Source organism: Manis pentadactyla, chromosome 11, assembly GCF_030020395.1.
Source record: "Manis pentadactyla isolate mManPen7 chromosome 11, mManPen7.hap1, whole genome shotgun sequence".
Classification (NCBI taxonomy): domain Eukaryota; kingdom Metazoa; phylum Chordata; class Mammalia; order Pholidota; family Manidae; genus Manis; species Manis pentadactyla.
In genome coordinates this window covers 97,248,585-97,276,425 of record NC_080029.1, presented here as the reverse complement: position 1 = coordinate 97,276,425, position 27,841 = coordinate 97,248,585, and the positions used below count along the sequence as shown (strand labels likewise).

At 33.8% G+C, this 27,841-nt stretch overlaps 2 protein-coding genes across 4 annotated transcripts in view; one reads left to right on the top strand and one right to left on the bottom strand.

Moving 5' to 3' along the window:
- The first annotated feature begins 841 nt into the window (after positions 1-841).
- On the top strand, positions 842-27,841 carry MYEF2 (myelin expression factor 2). The gene is made up of 16 exons (XM_036924488.2): positions 842-1,171; positions 5,984-6,192; positions 7,416-7,468; positions 8,677-8,684; positions 8,784-8,877; positions 12,273-12,464; positions 13,138-13,291; positions 13,834-13,883; positions 14,004-14,067; positions 18,280-18,381; positions 19,833-19,883; positions 20,180-20,239; positions 20,537-20,635; positions 22,769-22,977; positions 23,057-23,108; positions 26,450-27,841. The coding sequence occupies exons 1-16, from the start codon at positions 1,011-1,013 to the stop codon at positions 26,611-26,613; spliced, it is 1,722 nt and encodes a 573-aa protein (XP_036780383.1). The 5' UTR covers positions 842-1,010; the 3' UTR covers positions 26,614-27,841.
- SLC24A5 (solute carrier family 24 member 5) overlaps positions 23,119-27,841 on the bottom strand; it is a 28,732-nt gene continuing 24,009 nt past the window's right edge. For 2 of the 3 annotated variants that reach the window (XM_057488788.1, XM_036924495.2), the window contains one exon: positions 23,119-24,927. In XM_057488788.1, the coding sequence (XP_057344771.1) occupies positions 24,851-24,927 (77 nt within the window). In that variant the 3' untranslated portion in view covers positions 23,119-24,850. Of the gene's footprint in view, positions 24,928-27,170; positions 27,494-27,841 lie in introns of those variants that run through there. The other variant, XM_036924496.2, reaches the window with a different exon arrangement.

Genomic DNA, 27,841 nt, shown 5'->3' with positions numbered 1-27,841 from the left:
TTCTAACTACAACTTTACCAGTAATGTGTGTGTGACATTCTGCAAGGCATATAAATCACGTATGTTTGCTTCTTTATGAAAAGAAACATTTGGGAAGGTCTTGAACTTTTCAGCTGAAAAAGGTTATTTCAGTGTGAAATATTATTACAGTACACAAGTTAGGAATTTATTTAGTTTCATGGGTTTCTTTTCCATATTTAGGGGAAAAATCTGTATTTTAAAACTCCATACAGTAATCAAACTTAAGAGCCTATAACTGCTTCAAATATAATTTCCATCAGCATATAATAAACACAAACACCAAAATGTCCATTATTAACCAATCTCATTGATTGCGGCCCAGAGAATTAAAAAACTTCAGTCTTCTTTTTGTAAGCTCATAGCTGAGTTCCAAGGAAAACCTCATTCTCAAGATTTTGATGAATTGCAACCTGTCATCAATAACTATGTATTGAATGCCCACAGGGTGCCTAGCCATTGAAGTGGCAATTTATTTGTATTATTCAAAGGATTTTCTAAAGGTTGTCTGAAGATTTGCAGACGTCTTTAAAGATGCAAAGTGGTGTGTACTTCTCTAGTTTAAACTACCTCTATAGGGAATGAATTGAATTTCAGAGCTCTAGAGGTTTCTGGCAACCTGGACTGACTTGTGTAAGCGAAGAACCCCTTGGGTGCCAAGCAACAGGCGGCCTGGTAGTCACAACATGGTTGCACAAGGCGCTCTGGTCAGGTCAAGCCCTCGCGGGACTGGAGCAGAGCAGACCACCGCCAAGCCCGCCCTGCGCGGCCGCCGCGTCCCTCCCTTCCTCTCCCCTCCCCCCCGCATCCCACCCCCACACCCGCTCACACCCTCTCCTTCTCTCAGCCCCGACCGGCTCTCGCGAGATCCGGGAAACTGAGCGCTCGGGGCCTTTTCAAATCGGGATCCGTTACCGCTTCCTCGGCTTCCGCCATTGTTGCGCTCGGAGCCCTTCACCTCAGGCGGCCGAGGCGGAGGCAGCGGCGGTGGGATGGCGGACGCCGACAAGCCCGAAGTGCTGGGGGCCGCGGGTGACGACAGTCCGCATCAGCAGCCCGCGGACGCGCCGGGCGAGCCGCGACGAGAGCCTCACCCGCCGGAGCCAGAGAAGCAGGCGCCTCACCACAGCAGCAGCTCCAATGGCGTTAAAATGTATTGTCTTTTCCCCCGGGGGCCGGGACGCGGCGGGGGGGGGGGGGCGGGGAATCGGCCTGGGGAGGCCCGGAGCCCGCCTGGGCCGCGGTGGGGGTAGCCGTCGCCGAGCCGCGGGCGGCGGGAGGAGCAGGTGCCGCCGGGCCGCCCCCAGGCCGTCCCCCACCCGCCCCAGGCCCGAGGGGCTGGTGTGCGGGCTGCAATCGGCGCCCGCCCCTGATCCGCCCGAGACCGCGGGGCGCCCCCTCTTCTCAGATTCGGATGGAGAACCTCTGAGGAGAGCTCGGCGGCCGCCACGGTTTGCAGAAAATGGTCCCCCTTTTAAAGGCCAGTGCCGTAGTTAGTGTTCATCACTATGGAGTAACTAGGGATGACATCATCGGACATTTCCTCTTAACTACTGAGAGCGTATTTGAAAGGAATATCCCCCCCCATCTTACGGCCACATTCTTAGCTTTATAAGCTCATTGTTTTGTTGTTTTCTAAAGTATATAATCATTTCTGGACTGATAGATACCAAGAGGAAGTTATTAAGGCGCTGTTAGACTGAATCCGTTGTGTTAACCTTTGAATTAATGAGGTACTTTAAAAAGGGAAATGTGCGTTGTACCTTGAGCCCCTCACTCCCAATGTTTGTCAATCTGGCAGGTTATTTAAAGAAAACGTGTGTGTGTGTTGGTAGGTTCTTAATTTTGGTAAAATGGTAAAATAACATTTTTAATTGAACAAAGTAGAATTTAGTCTATTCGAATCTGTGATAATTTCCAATTATAAGGAAATGTTATGCTTCCCTTTGTTCTTGGTATATAGGGGGAAGTGAAGTCAGGCTCTTATTTGCGTATGCCCAGTTCTTTAAGTTAAATGTATGTTAATAATTTAGCGAAAACATCCTTTTCCTTTTCTCAATTATGCCTCAGAGTAGGAAGTAGTGAACATATGCTCACATTAAAATAGGAAAGGGAAATGTCCTCTTGTATAAAAATGTTTGAAACAGTAGAGTAAGACCTGGAGCAGTTCTGTGTAGGGTTGATTGCACATGAAATAAGTTAGCTATCCCAGCTCAGTTATAATATTCTTGCTCTCCGTTGGGTCTAAATAGGGTAGGTGGCATCTGGGCAAACTAGAGGTGCGGTTATAGGAGATTCAACCTCAGTAGAGTTTGTTCCTCAGTAACTGAGGAACCAGGAAGTGAAGCTCTCTCTTCGATGCCTGCTAAGACAAGGGCTTTCAGGGATTTGGCATCATACATACAAGTGAAAACTAATAGAGTGATAAACTTAAGATACGTGCTTTTTGTTTATTTCTAAACATGGACCTGCCACCCCTTTCTCCTAAGCAAAAGACAGCCTTGAAAGAGAGAAGCCCTGCTAAACTTGCACATGATTGATATAATAGTGTCAGTGAGGTAAAGCTGGTATCTAAATCTCTATAGAGTCTAAAAGTCTCTAATCCCTTTTAAAGTCTCACTGTGGTTTAGACAGGAGAGGACAGAGGTGGGAAAAGAATCCCTTTCACTTCTAATTGAGGAAGAAGAGAATATAAGGTGAAGAAATTAAGAAATGTTACTACTAGTAAATACAAATGTAGAGTCTTTTCATATTGCTTATAATTCATCTCTTTTCCTTCCTGTTTTCCCAGAAGTTGAGTGAAGAGGCCTTTTTACTCTCAGAGTTCTTGTACTGTCTATTCCATAGCAATATACAATGGTCCAGTATGGGTCACTCACATTAAATAACTATGGACATTTACCTGTATAAACCTGACTCTTTTTTGACCCTGTGAACCAACTGGAATAGTTAACAATCCAATACATAATTCTTGAGTTGATCACTGTATGTTTTTAATGATAAGAATTCATAGAGATAATACAAATTATGGAATATTGCATTAAAATATTTATTGCTTAGAGTGCCACTTGTCATCAAGATTGAATGACTTAGCATGAGGGTGGAGACTATTAAGTCTTATTCACCTTTGTATCCACAAGGCCCAGTAAATATTTAAGAAATGCAGAAGTGAGCTTTCATGATCATGAAACTCATATACAGAAGGTTTAGTGGGCATGTTCACAGCTTTTGACAAAAAATTAAAGATGTTTCCCTAGGTCTTAGTCTTTTTTTTTTTAATGTCAAAATGGTATACTAGTTTCTCTTAAGGAAAAATAGCAGTATTATTATAATTATAACTCTTCATCATTTGTGTCTGATAAACAACATGTTGAAGTATATGGAGATTGAGAATTATGTTAGGGTACTTAATAAAATATTAAGCATTGGAGCAAGGTGAAGTGTTTGGAGTAGCGTATCATATTAGGAGTAAAGCATAAAATGGCTTTAATTTTGGATCTCATACTATATAGCATTATGCTCTCCCCATTGATACTGCATATTGATTTTTTAGAAATTTGTTATAATTTGGTTAAGTATAATTCAGTCTTCAGAGTTAATAACATTTTTGTGACTTGAACTCATCACAGTCTTTATTTCAAGTACATTAGGGGGTTTGTGCAAATGAATGGTTTGGGAATTATGTGAAATTCTGGATATAGTGCGACTATTTTAATATTACATTGCATCATTTCACTAAGAGTTTTCACATATCCTTACTGTGTCTTCCATAGTATATTTATGGCATAGAAAGAGTTCAGAAATTGAGTACAGATCAGTTTCTTAATACTCAGACCATACCTCTGGCCACTAAACTGATCTGCCTTCCACAGATAATTTGTGCATTGTTGGTGAGCAGTTCAGCAGTATTTTTAAGATGTCACTACTGATTGGGGAAAACTTGAAGAAATCTCTCTCTGGTCATTCTTTGAGTTAATATTTTAAAGAGAGTATCCTACATAATATTACTGCTTTTTAATAGAATTATTAGATTGTTTTAAGCAAAAGCTTGTAACATCCATGTAAGAATAAAAACATAGCAAGGGTTTTAGAACTTCATGCAATTTTCACAGTTGGTTTGATCCAGAAAGAAAATAGGGGAAGGGATATTTAGCTAGAGGCTATATAGATGTCTACTCACCTGAACAGAGACTTAGTTAATTTAAAAACATTCATTGAATTCAGGCTACTATGTAAATGTGTTCTTTGGGGGATGAAAAAGGAGGGTTTGTTTTTGTATCTACTGTACCCAGAAATCAGAAAAAAGGCCTCTGTGCCTTTTGGCTGCTTGCTGCCATTTTCAAAAGTGCCACTCTGTTAAGACCGGTAGGTACTTGATTAAGTTGCACAGTTGAGAAGTCCCTTTCTATGGTCAATCCGTATCTGATAAGGGAAGATATTTGACAGTCAAGGTGTTCCTGCCAAGGTCTGAAAAGGTGACAAAGCAAGTTTGATTCTACTGTCTCCTCCTTGATTTTAGCAGTTGTAATGGCAGACAGCACTACCGTCTGTGCTCAGATGAGTATGGGTTCTTAATTGACTTTTCATCCAAAAATTAATATTTATTGAGCCCATGCTATGTGCAGTCACCATGCTAGATGCTGCTGATACTGACACAGATGGTTTCTGTTCTCGTAGAGTTTAACATACTATATTTATGTCTGTATTGTTAACTTGCTCAGAAAAGTAATGTCTACAAAGTTCAAGACATTGTGGAACAAGTAACTACAGTAAGAGGTGTGTGGAGCACTGCAGTGTATAGGTTCTCACAATTGCTTGGTTTAGAAGGTAATTTAGAGCCTGGATTATGAAACCTAGTTAGTTGTCAGAATAATCCAGGAAGCTTAAAAAAGGTTTACATTCCTGAGTGTTATTGCGAGAGATTTTTATTAGCATATATTTACAAAAAGTTGCTTTAAAATTAAAGTTTTAATGAAATAGTTTTAAATTCACTAGAATAAGTAGTGATTTAAAAGAAATGTATTATGGGTTCCTTTTGAAAAGTAAGTTGCACTTTTAAAATATACAACCAGGTTTTTATCTATAGGATTTACTTTAAGTGTATACTTACATGTTATGGATGGTTGGTGGATAGCATCATTTAGTTGCATTGTGATAATAGTTGTATAAATTTAATATTTTTATAGTTAGGGCCTCATTAAGAAGTAGGTTTATAAAATTCTGATTCATGTTACATTTAAGTACTTCTCTTTCCTTCACTCCATCCCCCCATTATAGGTAATACTACTAATAAAAAGGGCTTGATTTTTATGGGGTGCCTATCCTAATTTATAGGTTAAAACACAGAAATGGTTGAGCATGAAACTGTTAGGACACCTTATCAGTTTTCTATGTTGATCAAAACTGGTAATAGAAAAAAATTTATGAGTCATATGGGAGTGTATACATATATAGGTATGTAAAAATAACTATGTTTTAATTATGTTTTTAAGTAGTGGAGAAGAAAAGTTATGGGAAGAAGTCATTAACGTTTGAGAGATGAACTTTATCAGGGTATCCTTTTGCAAGTTAGGTTTTAGAGTTCTGAATGAGGCCCAAAAGTTAATTCTCTATTAAAGATGGCTGTTTTACATACTATAGGAATAAAAATCACCCATTTTCCCCTTTTGTTAGCTTCTAAATAACATTTATTAAGCAGTATGATGATGAGGGAAACTGGGTAATTGGATGCTGCAGCTATTTAACATGGAAAAAAGAGATGATTGTTAAATAAGTTTGGTAATGTGCCCAATGAAATGTTGTTGGGTAATTTCAAAGCCATCAGGATGACTCTCTAGCCTTTGCTGAGGTCTAACTTAGAGGAGAGTTTTGTGAAGTGATAAATAATAAATATTTATTTTATATGGACTTCCATTATTAGAAGCACAACTGAGGTTTTCTTTTTGTTGTTGTTTTTACCTCATAGAGAGAATGATGAATCAGTCAAAGAAGAGAAATCTGAATTAAAAGAAAAATCTACAGGAAGTAAGAAGGCCAATAGATTTCATCCTTATTCAAAAGACAAGAATTCAGGCACTGGAGAAAAGAAAGGTCCAAATCGAAACAGGGTTTTCATTAGCAACATCCCATATGACATGAAATGGCAAGCTATTAAAGATCTAATGAGAGAAAAAGGTAACCATCTCTGATAAACCCACTGTTGGATAATCTTCATGTAAGGGGGGAGGGAACTAAGCAAGCTCTTTTATTCCTCTGAGCCACACAGACTCAAAATACAGATTTTTGTTTATTTCTTAACACATGAATTAATCTTTTCCTCTTCTTACACTTGACACAATTTCATTACAAGGTAGTATGGCTAAATGAAGGTTTTTTTTTTTTCTTTGCCATTTTAGTGGGATAGTAGTGAGCCAGCATATGCATGCCACCAAGAATTTTGTTAAAGTGATTGCTTTGTCTAGTTGAAGTTTTTACAGAGTTTTAAAGGACTATTGCATTAGTTAAGCAATACATTCAGCGTGTTAAAGTATGAATAATAAGGTTTGATTAATTTTTTTCCAAAAGCTGTTTTGTTATTATCTTGGTGGAGTCTGGAATCTGGCTGTGGAATTCATTTTGTTTGCATTGTCATGAACGCCATAATGCTGTCTCTGCAGTTCGCTATTAAAATTGAGTTACAACTTGTTGCAGTTTTGTTTTCAGAATAACCTGAAAACCCTCATTTTATATACATGGTTGATTTTGGGGAAAAATAATTTTAATACTTGATCTTGTAAAAGTTAGTTTTGTTATCTCATGAAAAATTGGGTTTTAACAGTCCTGCAAACTATGTATTTGGCTTTGAGGCTGATCTCTTCTAATAAAAAAAAATTGCATTGGTGTATCTGTTGTAAGGTGACAACTATTTGATTGGTTTTATTCATTGACTTATTTAGAAAGTGTGTGGCTTTCTGTGAAGCATGACTTGTAAATTTGGTTTACTGATGGCAAACATGATTGAAGACATTCAGGTAGAAAGTCACCTTAAAACAGCTGTTGTGTGTAGGCGACCAAAGTTACTTGAAAAGTGCTAATGTTGAAGTTTTTAATAAGATAGGCTAAGGGACCATTTGTATTATATGTGCATTTGTTCACCAACTATATCATGCTGGCCAAAATATGATCTGTAGTATGAATTAGGTTAATATAGTTGTTAGCTTTTTCTAGAGAATGTGGATGATGTACATTTCTGAAAATTAAATTTACATAGCTATAGATAGGAGGTATGTTGGTCTGGTTTTGATTATTGGTGAATAATAGGTGTTTTCTGTAGAGTTGTGCACAGGTGTGCAGTAAAGCAAGATATTGGTGTTTAAATGTATTGTTTCTTGGTATTTTCCTTTTGTATGTCTATGTAGTTGGTGAGGTTACATACGTGGAGCTCTTTAAGGATGCGGAAGGAAAATCAAGGGTAAGTGCTGTGGGCAATAATCTGCTTGAGGTTTAAAAGTTCCTCAGCAGTTTACTTTTTGTATAATATTTGTACCAGTTTTTGGAAACTTAAGTTTCATTTTGTTTTACTTTATTATGCAAGATTTGAGGCTTTATACTAGCAAGTCTGACACTTAAACAAACCAATTAGCTGCCTGCAAGGGATGGGTTTTGTAAATGCTCAAAAAGGGCATTTACTTTTCTAATGCTCTAAGGTAATACTTCTTAGCCAATAGAGTTTAATAAAGAGATTTTTTTTGTTGTGTTTTGATGTCTTCAGGGATATTTTAAAAGTCATTGGATAATATTCCCTAAGAGTCCTATGAGAGAGTTCTTTATATCTTAAAGGTGCTAATTCAGAATGTATGTTTGAAACTTATACTGAAGAGCTTAATTTGGTAACCTGAAGGACTACATAAGAGGCAGTGCTCTGACTAATTGGTATGAATGACATCAATGATTAAATTGACACAGAAGGAATTGGTCAATAGTAAATTTTGATTGTTAGTGACAAGAAAGCAATATACTGAAGAATACAATGGAAAACTTTTATAACAATGCTGAATTATATTAGCAAAAGCCAGTTTGGTGCATGAAAAATTAAAACATGATATTTAAATGTCACTTCAAACAGTAATGACAGAGAATTACTTGAAAAATGATTAAAAAATTTTTTTAAGTTTTTTTTTAAAAGCTTACAACTGGATGCTGTTAAATTGTATGCAGCCAGTATTCTCTAATGGAGAACTTTGTTAATACTAAGATTAATATTTCCTATTTTAATTTTAATAAAAGTGAAAAATATACATTAAAAACTATTGCACAGTATGTCTTTCAAAAATCTTTTTAACAGTGTAAACATGGGTGTTTTAGAGCCTTCAATTATTTCCTTGTTACTTTTAATTGAGTATGTGCAATGACATTAAACTTAGAGACTGCTAGAAGTAAAAATGTGCTCCAAGCTTGTTAAGTGCTAGATTCAACTGTCTTAAATATTAAATAGATACAAAAATTTAATAGAAAATTTGAGGTTACTTGCCTGTTATGTTTTGAAGGTATAAAAGACAAAAAATGATTATATACTGATTTCTTTGAATGACTTAAGTGTTAGAATCTAACATCAACTTCATCTATTGATTTAAAACTTTTTTTTCTTTTGCATATATTGACAAATCTACCTGGATATAGGGTTGTGGGTAAGAATTTTTTTTAAGTATCTTAAGTCAAATTTAGACTCCCTATTGGAAAAAAAACTTAGTACATAAACTTCTCCTGTAAATTTTTCCCCCATTAAGTGTCGTTGAATTCAAAGATGAAGAATTTGTAAAGAAAGCACTGGAAACCATGAATAAATATGATCTTAGTGGAAGACCCCTGAATATTAAAGAGGTAAGATTTCTTGTATTTGGGATAACTTAAATATTTGAATATAAGGATCAACTTCTTTTGGACATTTATCTTTGATAATGTGTATATCTAAGAACTTCTCTTTTTAGCATAGATGCTTATTGAAGCATTATATAATGATAGTTTTGTTTGTACATGATTTCCTATTTGCCCTTAAGTAGTTATCCTATATATTAGACTTTTTCCAAGTTGTTATAAGCAGAGGTGCATGATTTTAAAAAATTTCAGGATCCAGAAATTTAAAGATGGCAAACTTTAGGCATGGACTTTATTTGGTATAGACATTTTCAATTTTTAGATTGTGGTATTTAATTTGAGAAATACAGTAGATATTCTTGTGGTTAATAATTAAATGCTGTTTAATAGTGCATATTCCTTAAGGATTTGAATAAAATTGCTATTCACTTTTGATAAATTGAAGCCAAAACTGTACCAGGTTAAAATTTAAGAAAAGTTAGAAATCTATTAGTGATATTTGTAACTGGAACTTGAAAACCCCTAAAATGGGAATGCTCTTTTTTGTATGGAATTTTAGCAGTTTAAATATTTTGACGAAAGGTTGGTCAGATGTGACATAAAAATACTATACAGTTAGGTGCAATTGACCTTGGTAATTATGAGCTTGAATAGCAGTCATTTTTGTATTTTCCTTTAGTTCATATTGTTAATTTTATCTGAATAGTTTGATCACAGATCAGTTAGGCATAAATCTTTGCTGAAATCTATATTAACAAAAAGAAGATGTAACTTTGGGACCCTGTGAACAGTCTGCACCAACATGGATGCAAAATAGTAGAGCAATACCTTTGGTCACAATTTAACTTAGAATAGTAGTGATTGGAGTCTGAACTCTATCACTTTCTAGCTGTGACTAGGCATGTTACTTTCTCTCTAAACCTCAATAATTATAATAATACTATTGATAATATTTACATAGTAGGGTTTTTATAAGGATTAAAAAAGATACATGGTAAAGAACTCAGGCCCTAGAATCAGGGAATCCTTGTGACCCAGGACAAATAACTTAACCTCTCTGTTTCTTTGTTTCCTTATCATTAAAATGGAATACTAGAACCTGTCTGATAGTGTTAAAGGGACTCAAAGAGTTAATATATGTTAAACTTTTAATAAATGTTATAATTTCATATTACATAAAATACTTAGCTCAGTGCTCAAAATATTGTTAACTATGTAATAAGTATTAGCTGTAATAATAATTGTGATTGTTGTTATTTCTGTACAATGTGGTAATATTAGTGGTGCTTGGTCCCTTGTTCCTGAGTACAGGTGATAACAGCTTCAAATTAGGCCATGTTATGAACAAATACAAGTATCTCAAATCTCTTTATTCTCACCGGGAAGTGGAACATTGGTAGGGAAGGTTTAGACTGTCATAGTCTGTGCCAGCCATTAATTTGGTGGGTTTTATGCATAAAGCAGGATGAGTGTTCCAAAAATGTGATATCCTAGTATTTTCCCATAATAGTGGCATTTGTAGAGTAGTCATTATTATGGAAAATTACTGTTTTGAGGATCATGATTTGCAGTTTTATTATGTTGCCTATGCTTTGTCAAAAGAAATTTTATAAATTCTCAGTGTCATTTTTTTTTTAATCGGAAAAATGTTCATGGATGCCAAAGCCAAATCCAGGTTGTGTTCTTTTAAGTTTTAGTTCATTGTAGAGCCTCAGTAATGTTTCAGAGACCCTAGAATAGAGTTATGTGATCCAAATTGATGTAAGAGACTTAACATTTTTAACTTTTTTATGAGAAAGAAATGGTTGAGTTTGGACTAGCTAAATGATGAGGTGTTCTTTATTTAACTTTTTTGGATTAGTATCACTAAAGATTCCTTTCCTGGGAATATCTGATTTACAAATGAGTGGCTTGGGTCAGTGCTGAAAACTGCTAGTGAGAGTGTAAGGAAAGGATATTTCCAATGTTCCTTAACAGATAATAAAATTGCATTTTTTCATTTAATTAAGTGGAGGTTAGTAGCAGTTGTAAACTTATTATAAGCCCTTTAATAGCAGAATGGCAGGCTGACATCCAAGGGGAAAAGAGGAATAAAATCTACATTATATTGTAGCTAATTTGTTTTGTGTAAATTGTTTTTTCTATGTGTTTTACATATTCTGTATGTCTGTGTATGTGCTTTTGTGTATATATGTATTTACATACATATTTGTCATACATATAAAAAGACTAATTGAAATAGCAGTATGCTTTCTTAATGTTTAGATGTTAATGACAGCCTAACTATCTTAATAGCTGATGAAGCATCTTCCCTACTGTGTCCTCCTCCTTCCCCCATAGATAACCACTTCTTTAAATATTGTATTTGTGCAAGTTATTGAAACAGACCTGAAGCATCCATTATTAACTTAAAAGTTTTATAGCATTTTTCAAAACATTTACTTCTTCTAGCATTTTTAAAAAAATTTCTTCATGGTGAAGAAACATACTGGAAGCTAGAATACCTTTATTCTTGCATTCACTTTTTCACTATTCTCCTGGCCTTCCTAGAGAACTTATTAAAGTCATCTAACTACTTTTATTGTATTCCCAGCAGCATAGAGTTGATGGTTTCATTTATCATAATCACTTCGTAATGCAGATGATAGTCTGTCAATGTGTTTATGTGGTTTTTGTTTTTTTGCATTCCACCTAGTCAAATGAGGTACATTTAAACTTGCTTTCTGTGTTTTATTTAAAGGTAAACTATTTTTCTTATAAAATTAATTAACTAAAAAAACAATGTTTAGTATCATTCACTTAGCCTTTATCTCTCCTCCTGCTGTCTTAATCAGATCATAATCATTGTTTAGGAAGGAAGGAAGTTGGAAGGTGGATAATTATATTTTGTCAGGAATGAAATTTATGCATTTTAATAGCTCCCCTCTACCCTGTTACTCCTGGGTTTTATAGCAATATGTTCCACTGTTGAAAAGCTTTGAATTAGTCTGAATATGGTATTACATTGGGCATCCAGTGGTGAGAATTCACCATTACTGCATTTTGGAAAGAAAAGAGGCACTGTAAGTATTTTGTCCCTCTCCAAGTTATGTGTATTTATGTGGATGTGACATATACTTGTATGCTAGTATGAGCAAAATTAAACTAATTTCAAGTTCTTAAGTGACTTTAGTGATTGGAAAGAGGTATTTAATTGACATCCCTGGAGACTGAACTCTTTTGTCTGTCCACAGGTTTTTATGGGACTGAATTCTCTGGATGAGAAAAAAAAACTCATTCTTCAAGAGGGCAAATAATTTGAGCCAGATGGGATAGCTACTGTAGAATTTGAAGTTGTTACTGTACTGATACAGACTTTTCTGATGTATCTAGTGGCATTTAACATTCAATGTGTGTTATAGGATCCTGATGGAGAAAATGCTCGTAGGGCATTGCAACGAACAGGAGGATCACTTCCAGGAGGACATGTACCCGATATGGCATCGGGGTTGATGAATTTACCGCCTTCCATTCTCAATAATCCAAACATTCCTCCTGAGGTTATCAGTAATTTGCAGGCTGGTAGACTTGGTTCCACAATTTTTGTTGCTAATGTAAGTTTAAGCTTTAGTCTAAAATTTTGTTACTAGATATTTCTAACCATGAGAAGGTTTAGTTGATGAATGGGGTATAGGTTTATAGAACCTTTTGCTTATTTTTAATTTAAGTAAGTGAAACAGTAATTATTGTAAACTCAAACCCGAATTAAGTCTATATGTGTATAAGGTTAGAGTGTAAATTTAGGATTTTTTAAAAGAACTGTGGAATTTATAAACACAAGCAGTTCTTGAAATTATTTACTTTTATTCTTTGTGATTTTTGTTCAATTGGTAAATGGATCTTTCTTTAGCTTTGATATTTGATATTTGTGAATGTGCACATTGTAGTTGCTTTGTCACTTGTTCTAAGCTTTTGAAAGTCAGTGCTGTCAACAGTACTTTCTAGTATATGAATTTCTCTGAGTAAAAATAGCTGTTCAAGTTTCAAATGTACAAAACAGGACTGAGCAGTTGAGAGACTGTTTTGGGTATTAAAAAGATACTCAGGATATAGATGTAGCTTAACTGATTTAAACAGCTTAAGATGTCTTTATTTGAATACTATTGATATCCTGTTTAACAAGAATTATAGTTCTTCATAATTTTGAGAGATCAGAAAAGATTTCTTTGTATTTGTAAGTGGGGAGAGGGGTTTATTAGGTATGTAACGATATAATTTTATGTTAAGCTTGACTTCAAAGTTGGTTGGAAGAAGCTAAAGGAAGTGTTCAGCATAGCTGGAACTGTAAAGCGGGCAGATATTAAAGAAGACAAAGATGGCAAGAGCAGAGGAATGGGCACAGTCACTTTTGAACAAGCAATTGAAGCAGTTCAAGCAATTTGTATCCTGATTTACACTTTAGCAATATTTAATAAGGTTGAAGAAGCTTTACTACTATTTTGTGGGGGTCATGGAATTAAGGTTGCCTGACTTAGAAATGTGTGTTAGACTTTAGTCTCCAGCACAGAAAACCTTTACTATGTCCAAGAACTAAAGTCACTCTTAAAACTTGAATTAGCCATATTGTATAAACCAGTGTAAAGTTTTTTTCTACTTTCCCTTCCTACTGCAACTAACTATGTATACCTGCTGTGGACAGTTACGTAATACATTGTACATTAATGCAGTTGATTTAAATGAAGACTTACTAATTTTATTTTTTCAGTGGTTATAAAAGATTTTAGTTATAAAATAAAACCATAAAGCAAAGAATTGAAGATTTTTCTTTGAGTATATGGAAGATTCCAAAACAAGTAAAACATTAAAGATGTTGATTAAAATATTAGAGATAATCTGACTCTAAATAAGAGTATTAAAAATGTGTTTGTATTCAAGTGTAATTTTATAGTTGTCCTAACTGACTTTCCTTGACTGAACCAACAGCTATGTTCAATGGGCAGTTTTTGTTTGATAGACCTATGCATGTGAAAATGGTGAGTTCCTGTCTATCACTTCAACCCTCCAACCTCTTCAAATCTTTTATCTGCTCTCCTCTACATTACAGATATTTTTAGCTGTATATTAATCATATATTAAACTTTTTTTGCAATTAGGATGACAAGTCTGTCCCTCATGAAGACTACCGTTCACATGATAGTAAAACACCACAATTACCACGTAAGTCAAAGCTATTAGAAACAGTACAGACTATTCTTTTTCAGCTTTATTATATTTTAAGCAAAACTATGTTTTTGTGCTTATATCCTGTTACGTACAGTTTGGCTGTTTAGTAGTCCTATGGATGCTCCATAACTACTTTTCTGTAATATATATTCAGGCATATCAGTTTTTTCCTTTAATCACTATCAGGGTAATTCATCATTTTTTTGTATACAAATCTTTGGTATGTTTTTGGTTATTTCCTTTTAAGATAGATATTCTGAAGTTGAGTGACAGGTTCTCAGGTATGCTCACCAGAAATATGCTCAAGTATCATCAAATTGTTTTTCACAGGATTATAAAACAGTAATGTAATACACTTAACATCTGTGTCTCCATGCCCCATCTGCAAAATAAGGATGACAATAGTACTACTACATAGGGTTGGCATGAGTATTGTGTGAGTTAATATATTATGTAAAGCGCTTAGAACAGGTCTGGCATAATGTAAGCTCTCAATAAATACTAGCTCTTGTTCTTACTATTCTACTGAACCTTCTCTGATTTTTATTAAAGTTTTTTATTACAAAATATTTTAAATGTACAGACAAAAATAAAATACTCATGTAGCTATCATAGGCCATATTTGTTATAGGTGATTTTTCTTTAAAATGAAATTTTACAAATATGATTTTGAGATGCCCTCTCTCTTCTGCCCACCTCCCATCAGATACCTTTATCTAGAGAAAAAAGCTTATGAATAGAGCATTTAGCATTTAGGTTTTAATAATTTGGCTGCACATTTATACATCCATAAACATTATGTGAACTTGTTCTGCTAAGTTTCAAATTTGGTGTGACATCATATAGTATATATTATCCTTCAACTTGCTGTTTGTGATTTAACATTTCTGAGATTTCACTTATGTTGATTAATCCTATCTTGGAGAGTATTGGTTCTTTTTCTTTTATAATGATCCCCTCTCTTAAAGTTTGCTGGAAATTACTTGTAAAAGTTCCTGGTCTTAGTGTATTCTTTGGGGGAAGATTTTTAACTAGTGATTGTTCATATTTTCTGTTGCTGCTTGAGTCACTTTTGGTAATTTCTCTTTTTCTAAATAATTTTCCATTTTTGTCCATTTTCACATTTTTTGGCACCAAAGTCTTTTATTTCTGCCACATCTATAGTTACGTCTTCTGTTAAATTCTGAAGGTTTGTAATTTCTCTTTTTCTTGGTCAGTCTTGCTTAGAGTTTTGTCAGTTTTATTAGTGCTTTCAAAGAAGTAAATGTTTTCTATACCTTAATTCCTGCTCTTAGCTTTATTATTTCCTACTGTTTCTTTGGGTTTGGTCTCTTTTTTTATCGTAATTCCTTAAGATGAATACTTCACTAATTTGCAGCCTCTCTATTCTAATGTAGTTAGGACTATTAATTTAGGTACTGTACACAAGTTTTGCAATGGGATATGTTACTGTGATTTAATTTTTATCAAATTTTCATTAGGACTCTTCTTAAACCCTGTAGTTTTGAATTTCCAAATGCATGGGTGTTTTTTCTTTGTAATTCCTAGCTCAACAGTGTGGTCCAAGAAGATGGTCTATATAATTATGATTCTTTGGAATTAATTTGGGCTTTGTATTATGGAGTAATATATGGCACAATTTTATAAATATTCCAGGTGTGCTGGTGAGTGCACTGTTCTATGTATGTCCATCAAATCAAGTTTGTTAATCATTTAAATTGTCTTAAATCTCTGCTAATAATTTTGTCTGCTTATGCTGTCAATTACTGAAAGAGATATATAGTAAAAATCTCCCACTAGAATGGTGGATTTTTCTGCTTTTTCTTATTTTTACTTTAAATATTTTGAAGCTAACTTAGGTGCATATAAGTGACATATTTTCCTAGTGAATCAAAATGTCATCATTTTAGAGTGATTTTATCTTTAGCAACTACTTTTAAATCTTTTGCCTAGCATTAATGTAAATACAGCAGCTTTATTCCATTTATTCACATTTATTGATTTATTTGGATTAATTCTTGTCTTATTTTGTGTTGTTTTTCTGTTTACAAATACTTATTTTCGCCTATCTTACTTGCTTTTTTAGTGATTATCCTGAATATTTTAATGTGTCTATATAAAAAGTCTGATGTTAATATAATTATTATTTTATTCAGTAGTAGAGTGACCTTTAGATGCTTTAATTCTAACCACTTTCCTACTGAAATTACATGTTATTATTGTTCAGTGTTTTATTTCTATATTGCTTTTTTCACTCCTACAAATTAGGCCTTGTTGTTATTTACCATTTTCTTGTCTCTGCTTTCATAGATCCTGGCACTAATTTTTTTCCCTGAAGCATATATATTAAAAACTCTTTAATGAGGCTCTGTCGTTAGTAAATTCTTTTAATTTTGGTTTGTCTATAAATGACTTCAAAGATAGTTTCACTGGTTATACAGTTTAAGATTGGTGGTTATTTTCTCTCAGCACTTTGAAAATATTCTAGTCTGGCTTCCATTGTTGCTATGAAGTCAGCTGTCAGTTGAGTAGTCCTTTCTTTATAGGTAAGCAGTTCTTCATGTCACTAATTTTAAGATCTTGGTCTTTGGTATGCAGTTTCACTACAGTGTGGGTGTGGATTACTATTTATTGGGCTTTCACAGTCTGAGAATTCAGTTTTTAAAAATAAATTCTGGAAAATTCTCAGCTCACATGTCTTTGAATATTGCCCTTTTCTTTAAGGCAGTCGTTTTTCCACCTCCACTTAGTTTACCTTATCACTCAGGTGTCCTCTTTCAAGATCCTGGCTTATGTAGGGGCTTCCCAATTTACTTTACCACCATTAATATTCTTCTATTTATTTAGATAAAAATATATCCTTTATTATACTTGTTCTTTTTCAGACATTTTTATGTATTCTATTGTAATATATATGAATGCATAGACTTTGGACAGTTTGTTGTTCTAGTTAACTATTGTTAGCGTCCCTGTTTTTTTCTTTTCCCTACTTCCTTCCCTTCCTTTGCTCAAATTGTTATAACTTGGATGTAGAGCCTCCTTGTTTCCTATGCTTCTGATATTCTTACTTTTTGGTTAAAAACAGGATTTCCCAGATTTATGAAGATTTTGCGTGTTCCAAGATGTGGGACTGATCTACTTTCCAGGGGTCTGGGTTCCTTTTAGTGAAGGATGAAAATAAGAGTTCTAGATGTAGACATGAACATTGTTGATAGTCAAATATGCTATTGCTTTCAGTTGGACCAACTTTAGGGACTGAGCTGAAAAAATATTTTTTTAACCAGGTCACATTGATCTTTCCAATTTAATGCAACATGCTTCTCTATTCTTACCTTAAAAAAATACACACACACACACACACACACACACACACACACACACATATTTATATTTATTTTATACACACACAGTATATGGAATTCTCAGCCCCTTCCACTTACTAATTGCTATATTAACTAGCAAAAATTTTAAAACCATACTCAGATTTAGTAAATAAAAGTCTCCACTAATATTAATTAAAGTCTACTGTCTTTAATTTATCAGATTTTTTTCTGGAGGTCTATTTTCAACAAATTTAAATAGTTTAAGAGAGGTAGTAAAAGAATGCTGGATTTAGAGGCAGACAACTTAAATTCTAGTCTTAACTTGATCACATAGCTAAAGAGTACTTGTACAGGTAACCTAAGGTCTCAGAAATTTCCTCATCTATGGATAATAGATGTGAGAACATTTCAGGTGCCATATAAATGTAAATATTTATGTTAGTGATAATAAAACTTAGGTAATATTTGTTTTATTCAGTATTTTCATGGTTGTAGACAGTTTGATTCAAACCATCTTAAAAGTAATTATTTAGATTTTAAGTGGTTCTACAAATTGGAGGACGATTTTCATTTTTAGATATGTATACCGTTTATAAGGTGGTATGATGTTATTCAGAATCCTCTTGCTGTTTCATCAGTTCTTTTCAGTATGCCTTAACTAGGATATTAGCTGGACCTGCTTCATAAATATTTCCCTTTCATAAATGGTATTATAGTGAAGCTTCAGTATGTTGCATTCTAATGAAAACAAGAACCAGTGCTCTTATTTACAAATTTGGAAAATTAAAAAAATACTACTACAGGCATATAGCTTTAAAAAAAATTTTAGTGCCACTTAGTTAATCATATATGAGGTTGTAATGTTATACTTAATTTGTTTTAGGTGGTCTTGGAGGCATTGGAATGGGACTTGGTCCAGGTGGACAGCCTATTAGTGCCAGTCAGTTGAACATAGGTGGTGTAATGGGAAGTTTAGGTCCAAGTGGTAAGTGTTTTGTTTCTTTTTAAATGATACATTTGCTAGCTTATAAAACTTCAATTATCAGTTTATAATAATGTTTACAGGACTATTTTATAGTTGGATATTCAAGACGCACTTCAGTCTGAAAAAGGAATGAACCCTTGAGGGCAGAGAACATGAAGGAGGGCGGGAGAAGGTCAGGAGGGCTGGCTCTGCTGTAGCTAGCCTTTCAGTGCTTTGGATTTTGAAGTGTCTTTAGAGAAGGAAAATGTTCAACATAGTACTTTGTGTATCATGGATATACAGTATTTATGGAATGGTTGAAATGCTACCATATCATAGGTAGTTTAAGTATATCTAACTGGGAAGGTAGCTTTTTGGATAGCTACTTGGCTCTTTACCTGGACTAATGTATAGTTTATCTCTGAAAACTTGTTTTTAAGCTTTTTGATTTCAGGACCCTTTTATACTCTTAAAATTTGTTGAGGACTCTAAAGTGCTTTTGTTTATTTGGTTATATTTGTCAATATTTACTGTATCAGAAGTTACAACAATTTAAAAATATCTATGTAATTATTTTAAATAATAATAAACCCATTGTGGTAATATAAGTATAATTTTTAAGAAAAATAATGTTTTCCAATTTAAAAAAATTAGAAGAGTGGCGTTGTTCAACCTTTCTGTACATTTCTTTAATGTTTGGCTTAATGCAAGACAGCAATACTGTCATTTCTGCATCTGCATTTGGTTTGTTGTGATAAAGTACATCATGTGTTTCTGGCAAATTCCACCTTATACTCATGAGACAATGAGATTAAAACAGTCAAATAATATCTTAGTATTATTTGATGAATGAAATAGTTTTGACCTATTGGACCTTCAAAGGTCCCAGAGTTTACTTTGAGAATTGCTCTTTTAATTGATGGTCTAAGAAATGCTGTCAGATTCCGATTTTTGTTGAGGTATTATAGCTATACCTTAAGTTATGAGGGTAGTTAAGGTAATCAGTCTGATCCAAACAGGTGGAAATTTTCTCCCTTACTCTTAGGCCCTCCATCTCCTAAACATACAGTATTATTATTCTTTAGTTTTTTTTACTGCTCTCTTAGCTGCCATATTTAGAGGCATTCTTACTTTCTGAACTGATCTCTGAGTCTGCTACAGTGATATTTGTGTGTCTGTGCTGAAAAAAACCCTGAATGATTACCTAGTCTTCTATATTCTCTAACTGAATGTGACTGTGACCAGTGAATTTTGTTTTCTTATTTAATAAGTAGTCAAAGAAGCCTTTTTGAAGACTCCTGATTAGACAACTGCTATGACATAGCCCTTTTAAGCATCCCACCTGTGCCATGCTGCTTCTCTAGTGGTCCATTGTGGTTAGACCAGTGGTATCTTCTTTGCTGTATTGCATTATGTCTGTCTTTAGTCATAAAAATAAGATTTATTGAAAGAACATGTGTATTTTATTTGAGGTATGGGAATGGATGGTCCAGGTTTTGGAGGAATGAATAGAATTGGAGGAGGTATGTATAAGCATTTGTTTTTTATATGTACCCATCCCATTTTTAGTAAATTAGAAATTGTGTTGAGAATTCCAAGGAAAAAAAAGGCATGGTTTATTGTTGGCTCACATCCTAAAGGCTGCTAGCAGAATTTGAGTCTGGTACATACTTAAGGGATATGGAAGTGATATGTTAAGAAGCAGCTGCACAAGGTAGGGTGGATGAAGAGTTTACTGGTGAAACTTAACATTTACAAAAATAAACATTTCAGCTGTACAGCTGATAGTCAATTCTCAAAATTAATCTTTATTCCATAGGAATTGGGTTTGGTGGTCTGGAAGCAATGAATAGCATGGGAGGATTTGGCCGAATGGGAGGTAGGTATAGTGGGATGTGTATGCTCCATTTAATTCCTATTATTAAAAATTTTTCCACTTCACTTAGGAATGGGTACTATAGATGTCTTCAGAGGGCATGTGGACACTAGGGGATAGGGAAAGGCATGGTGGGCCTGGGGAAGAATATATGTGGCATGTGAGGTAAGTTGGGTAAATCACAGATTTTTTATATTTGTGATTTCTGCTCTCTTTTCAGTTTCATTTCAGTGTTCTTAAATGGATTTCCATGGATTGATATACTTGAAAAAGGGTTAATTTGTTGCATACTCTTTTCAGAGCTATACCGTGGTGCAGTGACTAGTAGCATGGAGAGAGATTTTGGACGTGGTGATATTGGAATAAATCGAGGCTTTGGAGATTCCTTTGGTAGACTTGGTAGGGCTGGCTGCATACTTCTTTTTTTCCTACAGGTTATATTTTTCAAAGTTTGTTTCTCTTTTTTATGAAAAGCTGGAAATTGATAATGTTTTACACAGTTTATGACTTGAAGAAAAACACTTAAGGGATTTTAATGTATCAAGTCTCTTTTTCAGTATCTTATATATTAAAACCCTATTTCTAGAAGATTTTATACTTTTCAGATACTGTACATCTGAGAGCATAGTAGCTTGGAAATTTTAAAGTCTGATGTTTAAATTAATTAGTATATTATCTTTCCATCCTTGTTTAGGCAGTGTAATGACTGGAGGGTTTGCAGGAAGAATAGGAGCTTCTAACATGGGTCCAGTAAGATCTGGAATAACTAGGTTTAATTTTTACTAGAATTTATTCAGTGATATTTGAGTGCTTGCAAAAGACTTTGCAAGAGTAATTACTGTAGTGTAGTAATACTTTATTCTTATATGTTAATATGTCTTATGATTAAAAGAAACTTTGATAGCTACTGAGCTTTTCTGTTTGATCACTCTTTGAAATTTCTAAGCTAACTTTGAATTTTAATTCTTTGACATTTCTAAACTAACACCATAATATGTAGTAATTGGCACCCAAATCAAGAACCTCCTTTCCAACTAAGAAATCTGGGGATTTCCCTGATCAAGTGTTAGGAACAACTTTTGGTTTAGCACCAACTTTGTTTCCTTGCTTATTGTCCACAAATACTTTTGGTGACTAGCTTATTTCATCTATGAACACATCTTGTACCTTTTGTTAGACAACAGGTGAATTGACCTAAACATGACACTTTTAGAGACCTCCTGAGGCTGGGGGCTAAGGTTGAAAGAGATGCTGATTTCCCCTCCTCCTAAACCTTTCTTGTGATAGAATCATGTGTACTTGTAGCACTGGGAATGCAGAATTTCTCCCATCTTTTTCCACTAGCACACTAGAGGCCTTATATTAAGCCTTAGCATATGGCTTAGTTTTTTTTACTGTGTTGCTTACTGAACTATGTCTCTGAGTTCTCCATACTACTGACTTCCTTTAATTGATTGAAATCTCATAAAAGAAAACACAGCCTCCTTCAACTGTTCTAAGAGTGAATTCAAAAATCCTGTCAGCTGAAAAAATTTACTTCCATTGTACCTTGATTCTCATTTTATTCCTTCTTTTCAAAGCTTTGGCCACTTTTTCCATTAATCATAATTCCCCTACCTCCCATTTTTACCTCAGCATTTACAGTTCTGTTTCTCTCACTTTATATTTGCTCTTCACAGAAATCCAGTGTGAGGGTGACATTAATTTTTAGAGTTTCTATGTATGAGGATATTGAGTATGAGAGAAAAATGATAACTTTTGAGAATGAGTAGGATTGGAATAAAAGGAACTCAGTACACAAGAATGAAGTGGTTTATGATCTACTAGCTAAATTTCCAAGCTTTGGTTAAAGGAGTGTGATTCAAATTTTTTGTTATCTCCACAAGTTTTATATAATGTTAAGATTAAAAGTTAGGTTTTTCTGTGGTTATTGAAAATTGAATTGACACAAAAAGAGAAACTGCATGTGAAACTCAAGATAACTGTGGTAAAAGGTAAGCTAGGAAAAGACTTAGTAGATGAATATGATGAAAGCAACAGTTGATATGTTGGAGCTGTAATAATTTGAATTTACCTCATATATCTTTGTTCTAGCAATTAGTAAGCCTGGTATTATTAAAAAATAAAAGTGAGAAGTGAAAACACCTTACATTAATGGATAAAGTAATTGGTAGAAAATTTATATAACTTAAATGATGTATTTTATCATCAGAATATAATTTTATGGAAGTATATATGTGTAATGTATTTTAAATAGTGGCTAGAATTAACAGATTTAATTAGCCATTAACATTCAACTAACCAAATATATACCAAATTACATTCTGTTCCTTAGAAGATCATTATATTGGGTGAAAATAATTTTATGTTTATATATTAGCTAATTACATAAATGAATTAATTTTTCTCTCCTTTTCTTTCTCAAAAATGATTCTCTCCCTCTTCCTTTCCTTCTTCCTTTTCCTTCTTTGCCTTCTATTTTTAAAACAACAATACCAAATTCCCAAACCCTCCCTTTCCTTGAAAATCTAGGTGGTGGAATAGGTGGCATGAACAGTGTGACTGGAGGAATGGGAATGGGATTGGATCGGATGAGTTCCAGCTTTGATAGAATGGGACCAGGTATAGGAGCTATACTGGAAAGGAGCATCGACATGGATCGAGGATTTTTATCAGGTCCAATGGGAAGTGGAATGAGAGACAGAATAGGCTCCAAAGGCAACCAGATATTTGTCAGAAATGTAAGCAACTAAATGTAAAGCATACTTAAACTGATTTTTTCCTTTGTGTATCTGTTACTAATACCTTTTTTTATTCTAGCTGCCTTTTGACTTGACTTGGCAGAAACTAAAAGAGAAATTCAGTCAGTGTGGTAAGTATGCCAATATCTGCAGATAAGTTGGTATTGATTATGGAGGAAAAATTGATTTTAAACTTTCAAACACCATGTTTAGACCTTTACTTGTCCAGATGCTTATTTCTGGATAGTATGACAAATCTACTTCCACTTCAAATAAATGAATTATTTTGGTATCCTCCGAATTAGAGCAGTGCAAATGACAACTTATTAACAAGATTTAGAGAGAGCTTGTCATTGTCTCCTGTGGATAAAGAAAGGGCTTATTTTATTACCTGATTTTTAAAAGGTTAATATATCATCATTGCTTGCATTTATAAAGGTTTGTTCCTGTGGGAAATATTTAATAAGTGATTTGTTTATTTCCCTGTTTATAGTGTAGTGCAGAGCCTTGTCAGCATCACACAATGAAATGCTGACATTTAAATGAGTTAATTTACAGAGTTAACGAGACCCATTCTGCACTCTGTTGCCTGTACCACACAGAAAATTTAGCTGATAGCATAGAACCCACTGCCTGGCATGCCTCAGACAAAGGTACATTCTGTGGTCCTTCCCATTGTGTTCTGATAAACTGTTCTTGGCTATAATGATACTGCCTATATAACCATAATATGTTCATGAGTTTTATAGATTAGGTAGTTTATTACTTTTTAAAAGAGGCCCATTTTTTGTGAATGTGAGAGAATAAATGTAACTGGAATTAAGTAACATTTCCTGCCAGCTGTTTTCTGCTGTTGCATGGTATTCCAGAGATTAAAATCACAATAGTAAACTATGTAGGTGTCATATGATGATGAAAAATGACTACAAGTGTTCCATTTGGCCTTTGAGAGTTAATAGGAGATTAAGAGTATTTGGAATATATATTTAATTTTTGAGATCATATTGGGGATCAGTTCAGTGTTCTCCCACAAAAGTAGCCTTTGTGGCCACCATCACAAAATGATCAAAGTGATCACTGTGGGCACTTTGTCTTCTGTCTTCTCAGAGTGCTTTTTACTTAAGTTTATTGTAGTAATCTGTTCCCATGTTTTCTTTCCTCCCGGATGGAGGCTCGTTAGGGCAAGAACTGTCATCTTTTTATCCTAGCACCTTTCATTGCCTCAGTACATGTAGTAAAAGTTTATTAAATGTTTATGAGTGAGTTAAGCATTCTGAGTAGATGTTCATTACTCATTTATTCAATAAATCTTCAAATACTGTATTTTTGGCAGTCATTAAAATTAGAAAGGTAAATGAAGTAAGATATGCCCTCAACATGCAGTGTGAACCTGTCTGGATGTTCTGTTGACTGATTAAAATATTTTACTCGAAGAAGAGAAACTTAATATTTTTTTTATTAAAAAGTTGTTAAAAATGAGTTGACTAGTAAATAGTTACCACTAAGAGAAAGAAGAACTGTGAAGTTGTTTTGAAGTGTTGGTAGTCTTTGTAGGAGCAAGATATGCCAGAATGAGTGAGTTCCTGGTATTGATCCTATAGATTACAGAGGAGCGACTATGTTAGGGCCTTAGTGAAATAACATCAAACAAGGAGCAGTGGCAGCAAGTATAGGTAATCTCTGTTGTAGTTTCAATGAAAAAAACTCTTCAAATAAGATATGACATTACTTTAAAAACTAGAACCGAAACAAGATGAAGAACAAAGTGGAGCAAACAAATAACATTAATGAAAGTGTAACCAATATTGGGTTGACTATTCTTTATTCTTTGTAGCAGATTGCCTTTTGAGGTTAGGTATGAGTAAGACTTGCATCAAACTTGAGGTCTTTTGGTGGGCTTCTTCTTGTAGTGACATTGGTAGAAGAATATTAGCAATTCAAAGAAATTTTCTGAAAGGAAAAAATAGTATCCAAATCTACAGCTAAAAAATTATACAGCATTTTAGCCAATAAAATAAAGTGGTTAAATTATTATTATTTACTTCATTATGTTAGCTCTTTCCTAATGTCCATTTCTGTTCAGTCTCAGGACATGAGAATAATGACTTTTTGTTTTTCTTAATCCTATTGTAAAAGCATCTTGCTCTTAGATTTATAGTAAGGTGTAACATCATACTTAAATAATTCCTTACTATCTTTCTGTTTTTAATCTTTAACTGCATTATGAGAAAGAAAGTAAGTTATGGTAGTATAGAATTAAGTATCTAGCTATTGACAACTCTGGAAATTATCTGACTTGTGTGAACTGCTGAACTATTCATTTTTCTGCCATATTGTCTTATTTATTTATTTTTAAATCATGAGTCTTTCTTTTTTATTAATTAGCAGAATTTCTTAATTCTGCTTTTCTTTCTTTCCTTTATAGTTTTCCTTTCTTAGAGTTTTTCTGTCTTAGTTTCTTTTTAACCTGCTCCAAACCAGTAATAGCCTTTTCCGTAGTGAAAGGTAGTTTTTTGTTTTTTTTCCCCTCCTGAGTCCAAAGGTAAGTATTTTCTTTTGGTTGCTTCTTAGTAAGAATCTAGTGGTACTCTGTGCATCTCCTCCAGACAGTATCTGCCAGTAAATGGCCTGCCAGCAAGCCCTCTGCTGATTAACTGTCTATATAGATCTTCCTTGACTTATGATCAGCTTATATCCTAATAAGCCCATTGTAAGTTGACAGTATCATAAATTGAAATGCATTAATACACCTAATCTACCAAACAGCATAGCTTAGCTTCGCCTACCTTAAACATGCTCAAAACACTGACATTAGTCCACACTTAGGCAAAATCATCCAAAACAAAGCCTGTCTTATAATAAGGTATTGAATATCTCATAATTTACTGAATACTGTACTGAAAGTGAAAAACAGAATGGTTTTAAGTGTTGTTGATAATTCACCCTTGCAGTCGCATGGCTGGCTGGGGGCTGGGGCTCACTTATTGCTAGCGCAGGGAAAGATCAAAATTTGAAGTACAGTTTCTTCTGAATGCTTATCACTTTTGTACCAAAGTTGAAAAATCGTAAGTCAGGGACTGTCTGTAGTGGTTAACTGTCCTTGATGGAGTAATTACAAAAGCAAACAAAATGTTGTATTATGTGGTATATTACTCTCCATATAACATTTCCTCCGCCTTTATAATTTAGGCAAAAATGTGTTCATTTTAATAAAATATTAAATCCTAAGCAGATTTATCTTGATTCCAGTTCAGTATATTCTAACATGTATGTATTCATTTATGTGAATTGCAATATATATTAAGAGTATAAGATGAGAATAATGCTTACATGCTGTTATTTTTAAGTCATTGATATTAGTGTTTCTAACCAAGTTATTTATCATTTCATTGGCTATGAGGAATTTCAAGTCTGTGTAGTGAAATAGAACCTGTTTAAATTGATTGGTAATTCTATAGTTTTTCTTCTACAGGTCATGTAATGTTTGCAGAAATAAAAATGGAGAATGGAAAGTCAAAAGGCTGTGGAACGGTCAGATTTGACTCCCCAGAATCAGCTGAAAAAGCCTGCAGAATAATGAATGGCATAAAAATAAGTGGAAGAGAAATTGATGTTCGCTTGGATCGTAACGCATAATTTCAGACCATGGTTGGAGCATTTTTGCGCCTGTTTTGCTGAATCTCCTAGTAGAAGTCATTTTTTTAGTAATGTATGCTTACAAGAGCTGTAAAAACGAACTTTTAAAATCCCACCAGCTTTGAACAGTATAGTGTTAAATATACTGTGATTTTTGTTAATCTCAAGTATGGGTTTTTAAAGAGAGCAAGTCTGGTCATTCAGTTTAAATGAATGGTTACACTGTTTTTAATAAGCCATTTTTCTTGTTATTTTTAGTACTACATTGTGGTATTTGTTCAAGTTTCCCCAGCTTTTTTCAACTTACTGCAAGGTAAAACAGATAATTTTTTCAAAATTCTGTCTTAAATATGTAATTGTCCTTGGAATAAAAGGGCTCAGACAAATTAGGATGTGATTTTGGTTGGTTTTAAAGTGCTTTCCTTTGGTGATAAAGAAACTCTTAAGTTACAGATTTTAAAATTCAGGATATTTTTTATTTGACTTAAATGAAGAAATGGAGTTTTACTTTTCTCTCCCTCCCCATCATTCACATTTTCCATATAACACTATTAATATTAACCTCCACAGCCCCATATTTTATTATTTCCAATAATTCCGAGTTCATATAGAATTGACAATGTAACAAGCCCCAAGTATAATAATAGACAGACTATACCCAACTTTCTGTCTAGTTTCCAGCCATTGAAGTGAACTGCTGAAAAAAGAAAAATAATTGAAACATTGAGAGAGATGGTTATGTATGTCAGTCCTCTACTGTTCACTTGTACAGGAGCTGATGCATTTATAAATGCAGTTTTAATAACCCATGGAACACCTAGGCACAGCATATCAAACACGTTGGATCCCACAATGTTAGACATAGCCATATCTCCTTTGCCTACAAAAAAAAGGCATATTGTTAAAATGTGCATACCAATACTGTATTTTATTAATAAGCTTCATTAGAAGAAACACTGGATACTTTTTTTGTTTGTTGGTTTTGAAAAATTGTATTAGAACAAAAGTCTTATTGCATTTGTATTTTTTGATTTTGGGAGGGTTAGTATTTAAAGTATTAACATTTATTTAATTATTTATTAAACCATTTTCATTACGGTATGTAGATTACTTGTCGCTCTTCATTCAAAATTAACATGATTTATTATGATTTAATGCACATTTCAGATGAATATTATTTGGAGGATTAGGTTAATGAAAATAATCTGTTATTAAATAGTAAATTCTT

Bases quoted from the DNA above. Each gene is read 5' to 3' on its own strand.
- MYEF2 (XM_036924488.2), top strand. From the start codon at position 1,011: ATGGCGGACGCCGACAAGCCCGAAGTGCTGGGGGCCGCGGGTGACGAC. The intron at 13,292-13,833 runs GTATCCTGATTT...CTGAACCAACAG, and splicing joins TGAAGCAGTTCAAGCAATTT to CTATGTTCAATGGGCAGTTT. The intron at 18,382-19,832 runs GTAAGTGTTTTG...ATTTTATTTGAG, and splicing joins GGGAAGTTTAGGTCCAAGTG to GTATGGGAATGGATGGTCCA.